The 10,000-nt window shown below is 32.3% G+C and overlaps 1 protein-coding gene across 1 annotated transcript in view; it reads right to left on the reverse strand.

The window, feature by feature from the left end:
- Positions 1-10,000, reverse strand: part of LOC136842520 (probable glutamate receptor) — a 17,354-nt gene that overhangs the window by 1,093 nt on the left and 6,261 nt on the right. Inside the window, exons 4-7 of the mRNA XM_067109925.1 lie at positions 7,569-7,810; positions 4,388-4,572; positions 3,557-3,793; positions 2,310-2,488 (exon numbers count right to left, since the gene is read on the reverse strand). Coding sequence (XP_066966026.1) covers positions 2,310-2,488; positions 3,557-3,793; positions 4,388-4,572; positions 7,569-7,810 — 843 coding nt within the window. The remainder of the gene's footprint in view (positions 1-2,309; positions 2,489-3,556; positions 3,794-4,387; positions 4,573-7,568; positions 7,811-10,000) is intronic.

Genomic DNA, 10,000 nt, shown 5'->3' on the forward strand with positions numbered 1-10,000 from the left:
TATTTATATATGTTTGGCCACTCTGTGGTGCCCTCTGCAAACGAGGACGTCAGTTGTTAGCAAAATTGTATGATTATCTATCTCATATCAAAGTGTCGGAATTCTTGGTTATTTGTCTAAAGTTATCCAGATGACCCAAGTTTTGCATGCATGTACTCTTTATCAGTGTAAATGACTTCAACTAACTTTATGATTCATGTTGTGCTAAAAACTTTCAATTATAATGCTCCGTGAAATGTTCCCAACTCAGTAGGAATTACGAATGTATTTCCTTGGACCTCAGTTCAATGTCATTTTGTTCCAAAAGCCCTTAATCATTATTGTTCTTTACCATTACGTTCTTTAAGCGGAATGATATTGGCCTTCTTCCCATTGGCTAATATGGTTTTGCTTTTGACTCCAAGCTGATAGCTTTAAGTAAAAGTCTTCTCCATAGCGAGAACAGCATCAGTGAAAATGCAAGTGATAACAAACAGCAACATTCTTATTACATTAATTACATTAATCCTTTGATTCGAACCATGAGTCAGTATGTCCTATGGCAAACATTCACAAAAAGTAATAGAGCAGAAACTTTACAATTATATCCATTTAAGGTAACTTTGTTATCCAGTAGGATGTTGTCCAATATCATTTTGGTTGAGCAGCTGACAAAGTCATCCCGCTTATTTGTCAGTGGTGACCTAACTCATCATATAAGGAAGCATGCACGAATGCATTTACATGCAACAGGAAGATACGTCCTTGCATTCATATATAAGAAAAAACTATAACAATAAGACATGTAAAGACTTGACACAGAAACTATCATCTTATTCAGCGCCGATAGAAGGTTTTTATTTTATTTATATTTCAGCTAATTGGTTTAAAATAGCAAATGTAATATGCAAGTTTTAAGAAAGAAAAGACAACGGTGAAACAGAAGTTGATTTTGTACTTTTCTTGATTAAACAATGCCCTTCGGCGAGAAAAGTTACTTTTGTTACTAACTTACTTAGAAAGAAGAATTCTTTCTAAAAATATTGGATTATATATCCATACATAGGCTACATGTAATATATGTATATATATATATATATATATATATATATATATATATATATATATATATATATATATATATATATATATATATATATATATATATATATATATATGTATATGTATGTATGTATGTATGTATGTATGTATGTATATGTATATGTATATGTATATGTATATATGTATGTATATATGTATATATATATATATATGTATATGTATATGTATATATATATATATATATATATATATATATATATATATATATATATATATATATATATATATATATATATATATATATATATATATATATATATATATGGCTTAAGTAAAAAGAAGCATACTGATTTTCTTGTTAAAATAACCTATATATATATATATATATATATATATATATATATATATATATATATATATATATATATATATATATATATATATATATATATATATATATATATATATATATATGGCTTAAGTAAAAAGAAACATACTGATTTTCTTGTTAAAATAACCTTCATAAATATTTGGTGAATTTTTCATCAGTCTAATTATAATTGTAATTGTTATGACTTCATACGTCTGTTTATGTTTCACGTGAAGATATCCATAAGGAATTTTCGTCTTTGCGTAATATTTCCCAATTTCAATTCCCTCACCAGGGTCTTAACACTTACCGTAACCTTTTATGTTCTTGAAAATTGGTGGTCTTTAAAGAAACCCAACACTTATCAGGGAACATCTCATTCAGTGTTTTCGTGAAAGATTTCGTAAATCCATACATGTCCCCCGCAGACTTCCCCCTTTCTCATAAAATTATCCCAAATTATTCGTTGCTAAGCATTTGATATACAGGTATACATTACTCTCTGAATTTACAACAGCCATCTTTTATGAAGCTTATTTTTCATCCGTCTAATATTTTAACCAATAAATTACCTTATATTTCTGTAGATTTACTTAAAAGCATTTTGCTAGTGCAAGATTACCTTTCAGCTATTTTACACTTAATTTATTCTTTTGGGAAAGCGATAATTTTCCTCTTCCCCCCGCTCTCTGCTAATTTTCTGCCATAGACAGACTTATATCACTCCAATACATTTGTTCAGATATGAAGGGTATAAGCTGAATTTCAATTACGTTAGGTGAACGGTTGAAGCATAAGATGAAATGTTCAAGATTTAAATCCGAACATTCAGAAGATAACCGTTTCTATTACGATTTAAAACTAACCGAAAATTAATTTGCATCCCTACAAGACTTACCTGAAACCCCATCCGACGACATTTGATGCCTTGTATTGTTCTTTGCCCAGATAAAAAGGGGTTTGTCCATAGATATTCCTGTACTTTGAACCAATAATTTCCAACACTCGCTCTTTCGCAGATAAAAAGGAATACTGACCTCTGAGCACCTTTTTTAAGCCGTCCTCTGTGGTGATTTTCTTGATGCATGAAAGAAAGCCGTATTTGAGAAATTTATTTCTTCATTTGGAAGGTTTTATATAACTGAACTAATCTGTGCAACTATTGAAAAATAAGTTGGGAATTTTCGTTTTTATTGCTTTATCTTTTCTCTGCGCTGAGCTTCATCGCCGGGCAAGATCGTGTTTATAAAACTATTTTACCAGTCACACAAAATACGTACAGTAAGTGAAAACATCTTAGTACAAAATCCTCTTTGGAAAGATACAGTGTTGTACTGATAAACAAGGTAAGACTACAATGGTACATCTAATAAGACTTTAACTGCTTCATCTAAATATTATCTTTTTACCGATTTTGTTTACATTCGTAAGTTTTATTATAGTTTCAATATTCTTGCACGTATTATCCTATCTTTTGAAATGCTTGTGCATTTATTACCTTGTTCATTCACTGGAGTAATGCAATAATTTTACTGAAAATATAAATTCAAAGAAAAAGCTCTCTTGTTAAGTTGTTAAAATATACATAACAGAGTCAAGAATATTAAACTGAATGGGGGCTATGTCTTCAAACTTATAATATGTCTTTATAACCATTGTAATTAAATCATGAAAAGGTTTTAACTTTAGGTAATTACACTCTTAGATGATCTGCCTGTTGAATGTTGCTTGACTGCTTCTGTACTATAAACTTAAATTGATATATTCTGTTTTACGAGCTGTCTTTCTACAGTGAAGATGTGTAAATTAAAAGTACACAGAAGCTCTAGCGAGTTAACGATCGACAGTGAAGAACGAATCTTAACATGTACTAGATAACTGCATGAAGCACTGGTTGGACTAACGAGGAGTTGTTGAATTGTATTCTGCCCATTTGCGATGTGCGTGCGATAAGCTGCAGCGTGTAAAATACTGTCCCAGCTTGGGTTCGAATGCAATATGAAATATATTACACAAAATATTTCTTTTAAAGTATATAACTCATTAGAATGTTTGTTAGTTTCCAAGAGATCTTAAGAGAAATACCTTATTTTAAATATTATTAAAGACAATATAAAAGAAAAAAAAAACACTCCTCAGACTGACCTCATGATGCTCAAAGACATATCGGACGTTTGGATCAACATTGTGTTTGAGGGTAACTACAAGTAAGCCAAAAAGGTAATTTTCATCAATGCCCCATGCCCAGTTAACTTGATTAACCAGATCCCTGCAGTTATTAATTTCACGTGTTTTCCCCTGTACTGTCAAGTGTGCAACGAGGGATGACTTGAAAGAAGTTGACATCAAGAAACAAACCACCAGCCACCATCCCACCAGCATCTAAGGATACAAAACCAACCAGTGTATAAGGTTACAGCGGTTATTCAGCGACCTCTTTGACAAAGTTTCGTCTAATTGGTCGGTTAGGCAGCATACACTTTCATTTCTGTAAACCAGTCATATAATGTCTTTTTAATATATATAATTCCTTTACTCTGAACATTGATTAAATTAAATTAAATCTGTATTTAGCACATTAGATAAGATATGAATCCAACAAATTATATTCAACCAAATTAAAAGCTTGCTACGTGCTTTGAAGTTTTCGTTAGTCTTTTTATTACAAATTTATTTTATATTATATAATATTCCTCAAGTTGAGAAAAAGAGTTTTTCTATTTTTTTTTATAAAAGTAAGAAATTTATACTCTGGATAATTTACAAAAAGGTCAAGTAACTGTGTGAAAAATGAATTATCATGGAGGACATCAGGAAAAGCAACCTGTTAACAATTTTCGTCTTAAATATCTTTCGCACTTAGTTTGCCTAGAATTGCTGTTGCATGCTTGTATTCGTGAGTTTATTACAGATATTATCCACTTTAAGAGTTAATGGTCTATGGCCAGAAATTGAGAAACGACGAGCATAGCTAACCTGTCTAGTACTGTTAGCTGATTGTCCAGAAGTAGGATTCCCCAGCATTATTTCCCAGCCGTAGAAAAGATCCTCACTGAAAGCGTTCCCTTTTTGACCACAGAAGGAAGACCTCACTTTTTCAAGAAACCAGAGAGTTGATGCCCATATTGTGACTGTGAATAGCAAGAGAATCCAGATGTCCACTGAAAGAATGGAAAAAATAATCAAGTGATATACAAAATAATTCCTGTTATGTAGTAAAAAAGAATCATCATCAATTCATAGTGCTTATCTACCTTATATTTACAGAAAATTAAGGATACAACGAAATGGAATCCTTTTTTGTAACTGAAGTGTATTTCCTAATCTTGAATGGTATGCTGATAGTGATGAAACGATATATTACAATAGTTTACTATATTTCCATTAGGGGGTTATGCTGTAAACTTTTGCTCCATCAGTGCATGGGTTTTGTACAAAGGGATTGCTCTGCACTTAGGGACATGCCCATAAGCCTGAAAGCTTTGTGGCTTAAATGTTCAGTTGTCAAAAAGCCATCTTCTCTAGGTCAACCAGGAGATCTCTTGACAGGCGAGTAGAGGCGCTTACACAATTGCCAACGAGAGGACAGAGAGTTGAACTAACCACTTCAGAGCAGCGAACAAAGCAAGTTCTGCCCGTAGAAGGGCGACATACATCGCTCCAAGTGAGTCTGCGAGATCTGGAAAATGCCCCTCTGTAGCTCAAACACCAGAGATTGTTTCGATCCCTCACATGAAGGCAAGGGTTTACCAGATACTAAGCAATAATTATTGAAAGTGTATGTCAATTTACTTCACATATATCTTACAAATGAATATTTCCACTCCATATTTCATATTTGCTCATATTGTACATATTTCCTTTTTTTATTTCATATCTCATAACTTCCAGGTATTCCATGTTTATATTCTCATTTGTATTGTCTATACTGTTAAAAAATATTGTTTATTATTTGATTTGCTAAATGTTTATGTACATTCGTATTTTCATTCCGTGTTTCATATTAATACTTGTATTCATTGTATATATTTTTGGAAAATATTATACACTATTTATTTTGCTGCACGTCAATACGCAGACACAGACACACACGAGCGCCCACGCACGAACACACATATATATACTGTATATATATATATATATATATATATATATATATATATATATATATATATATATATATATATATATATATATATATATATATATATATATATATATATATATATATATATATATATATATATATGTTAGTGACCCTACACAAGATCAATTAGGGTCATAATCTCTTACGGCATCTGTTTTAAGAACAGCACCATATTAACTTACATCTCTTAGACTCTCTGGTAGCGGCGGCTCATCGTTGGGTCAGCACATTCCTTCTCCCTTGTGGACTCCTCTCCCCGTGTCTAACCGCAGACAAAGGCCTACTGAACCCAGACACAAAACTAGACTTTATTTGCAAATTTAACAAAAGTCATTCAGCAAAAACTACGGACATATAAATGGAAATCATAACTAAAGGAAATTCTGATACACAATCCATCGAATTAATGATTCTAGACCAACCAGTACTAGTGACTAACACCTCGGTCATCAAATAAGATAAACAGGTCAAAAGTAGGTCAAAGTCTAGTATATTCCCAATGAGTACATTCTCGACCTTTTACTCAGCGAAACATCTGAAGAACACAAGCAAAATCTTCTTTAGTTTCCCAAAACACACACAAAAAAATACAAATATGGGAATTCCTCCCACATTACTGAAAAACAAGATACATATCATAGAAATGGAGAAAACAACCTACAGTTTGGTAAATAGATTATGCTCCTCACCTCTAAACACAGTGTTCAAATCAGTTCTGGTACTGAGCGCAACACAAGTCTCAAACTTTTCGAGACTTTCAAAAGGTTCAATGTTGGTCTTCGAATGATTCCCTTTAACAAACCTAATCCCATCTCACCTTGGGACTCCTCCCAAAAGACACACACAAACACACGAACGTACATACAGTGTCATCTCACACAATCCCACGCCTCGAAAATTCTGACGCCATCCTTACTTAATGAGGAAATGCGTCAGACGCTAGCTGAACATGCTTCTCCAAGATTTTGGGAAAGTTTTCCTCCCTATTTGTTAATTCAATATCCGTTGTGTATTGTAATTCATAACATTCTTGTGACCTATAGGCTTTTTCATGTATATATTTATATATATATATATATATATATATATATATATATATATATATATATATATATATATATATATATATATATATATATTACACATATGTATTGATGGTCTATCACTTGAACTTGTGATGTCTCAAGCAGTCACTTGGCCTAAGGAGGTGTGAAAGCAAGAAAGCGCGAAGTCAACTTCTCGTCTTATTCCTTCCTCCAGCTCATAATTGACCCATTAGTGACCTGCATAACGTCTCTTAGGGAGTGCACTACCAGAAGACATAATTCGATATTGTTTTGAAGTTCTTATCTGTAACTTCAAGTTTTTAACTTGGATGAAATAGATAAAAACTTGAAAAACTTAGGTGGGGGATTTTACCACCTATGTCGGTTAGTGAACCCGGAAGGTCCACTTCAATTCCTATTATTCTGGTAGCGCACTCCTTATAGATTTAAGTTATACCATTTACAGACATCAGTTCCTCACTGTATCCACTTAGATGTGGAATGCTTTAAAGGAGTGAAGTCTCTATGTTATTATATATACTTGGAATCATTAAGAAACCTAATGCAAGTATGGTTAAAAGTCTATTCAGTAGCATATCTGGTTCCTGAACGTTTGGTGCACTCTTTGTCTGAGTGGACACAACGTTTGCCTGGCGTATCTCTAGTCAGTAGTTCGAGTATCTATCAACTTGGCAGCTTGGTTGGTCTGCTCTTTTATTAACATTACTGATATTATCATTCAAAATAACCAAAACTATATAACCGTGATTGTTATTGCTCATATAGCTTCCAGTCTTTCCTTGGAGTTGGCTTTGAGAGGATTGAGTAGTTTCGAATATAAGTGAAGTCAATAAGACATTACAACCATGAGGTTTCTAATCATACCTCCTCCTTTAAAAAAAAAAAAAAAAAAAAAAAGTCTACACCAAAAGTTGTTATAGAAAAGAAAGGAAAAGAGTCCAACCTGTGAAGGGCCTGAAGAACACAAGGTACTGCGGTAACAACTGAGGCTTCAGTGAGGTAATAATCATATGGTCGAGATATGCTGTTGTCGTAAGGTCCATGACAGTGGTTCTTTCTGAAGTAGTTCCTATTAATGTGGTAAAATCGGCCTCATTTTTTTGCAAAACTCCAACCACACCGGTCCAGCTCCCATTCTGCAATTGGTAACCAGTTTGCATATCCTTTGGGGATCGTACATTATACCTAGGAAATGAGTGATCAATTAATAAGTATGTAAAAACAAATAGTATTTCTTTAATACTAAATAATCGTTTTTAACTGACATACAATAAATCCTAAGTGATAATCATAATTGCACAATTGTCGATAGTTAATGATATTTGAAATACTTATAATGAAATGCTGCAATCATACTATCCGGCAATTTATATTGAAAGATAATGTGTAGAAAAAGTATCCGGTAAGATTTATAGGTTCTTATGAACTTCGCAGGAAAGTCTAATCTTGTTATCCATTACATGTAGTGTGTGAATGGTTCTGCATCCGCTCTCTCCTGTAATTTAGAGGTGTCATGGTTTATTTATAAAATATTTGTCTTCTTTGCCGTGATATTTACCTCCCATAAAACTGGTTGTGCATAATGGGCAACATTCTTGAATATTTTGGATAAGCCATGTCCACTACATACTGTAGGTCTTCCGTGGCCAAAGGAACAAGTTCCTTTGATTTCACGGTATGCCCAGGAACATATTTGTTTTTTTTGTCACTTTCATTTTATTTGGGCTTTCTAATTGATGGACAATTGCAGCTTAATGTGTCATCATGACAACTAGTCCCTTTGTAATCTTTCGACACTGTTTTTATCTTATGTTATTTACTTACAAATTTTAGTTTTTAACCAGTATTGTGGAATTTATGGATCAATTTTGGCTATAATTAATCATGTTTCTACTTTTCAGTGATTTCTACCTAAGGTAATACGATGAAAATCGTATTTTATGGGACAATGTCGTTTTCTGCATGTTCTTCAAAGTGATGGACCCTTCGTTTAATAACTATGGTAATAAAAATGTTAATCATACATATTGCCTTTCTACTGTTTAAAAACAGGTACTTTGCAGACTCAGATTTATTTATAACTCTTCATTTTTTGGACAAATTTGAAAAACTAATATTGTAAGCTAGTGAATAGGACTTCTATAATGACATTATACACTCTTATTGTAAAAGTCAGTCGCACAATTAGCTGACACAACCAGTTTCACATATACAGGTAATGCTGATTGATGTCATTCCGTATTTACGTCATCATTCACGGAATCAAACTTCCAGAATACCATAACTAAAGTGACTCATCAAAAATGTTAAATCAATTTCATTTAATATTTTCTTTCTTTACATTTTCTCCCTCATTTCAGAGATCTCATCTTTAGCCACAAATTGATTATTTGATAAAAACTACACAAATAACTAACCATAGGGGAGGTACAGATTGCTTTACTACGCTGTAAAAACATATATTCTACAGAATCAGGTTATTTGATAAATCTTCATTACCTGATGTTATCAGTGACTTAATAATGAGATATTACAGCTTCACACACACAAAGCGTGCCCGTCCTGTTGAGTTTGGTTCAATGATTATTCCTTAGAATTATTACTAAGTTCTTATTTGTTTTCAGATAAAAGCACGTCTATTATTCATCAGTAGCAACATATCAAGTAATGTATTGCAACTACTTTAAGATATAGCTTGTCATGGTTGTCTATAAAAAGCCGATTCTCAGATGAGCTAAAAGTAACTACTTCAACTATAGTTTGTTTCATTAGACTTAAGAGCCTCAGGAAAGCACATAATAATCTAGATACTTTAGGAATCGGTATATCCCGGGAACAAACATAAAACCAAAAGATCTTGTCCCATAAATATGGAAAATATTTCCTGTCTTTTTTTCCCTCTTTGACTGATTACTTTTCAAGGTAATTGTTAAAAACGTAAAACTGATGTATATTAAGTTATGGATGGAAATTACCTAAATGCATGTGAAGCGCATCGTTTTTACGGGGAATTACCGGGGATATCTGTTTGAAAAGATAGCGATGCATATGCATCCATACATACATACACACACACACACACACACACACACACACACACATATATATATATATATATATATATATATATATATATATATATATATATATATATATATATATATATATATATATATATATATATATATATATATACTGTATAGGACCCCATCTATTCATAGAGATATCACCAGTATATTCCAGTATTTTTGGACGCACCCTCAATATCATAACAGTTTTGTCTTTGCAAGTACCGTTACTATATTGTTTAGTTATGAAGGAAATATAACAGCTTGCGAGGGAGAAAATATCGAGACTCGGTCTCGATATATATAT

This window comes from Macrobrachium rosenbergii, chromosome 10 (assembly GCF_040412425.1).
Source record: "Macrobrachium rosenbergii isolate ZJJX-2024 chromosome 10, ASM4041242v1, whole genome shotgun sequence".
NCBI classification, from domain to species: domain Eukaryota; kingdom Metazoa; phylum Arthropoda; class Malacostraca; order Decapoda; family Palaemonidae; genus Macrobrachium; species Macrobrachium rosenbergii.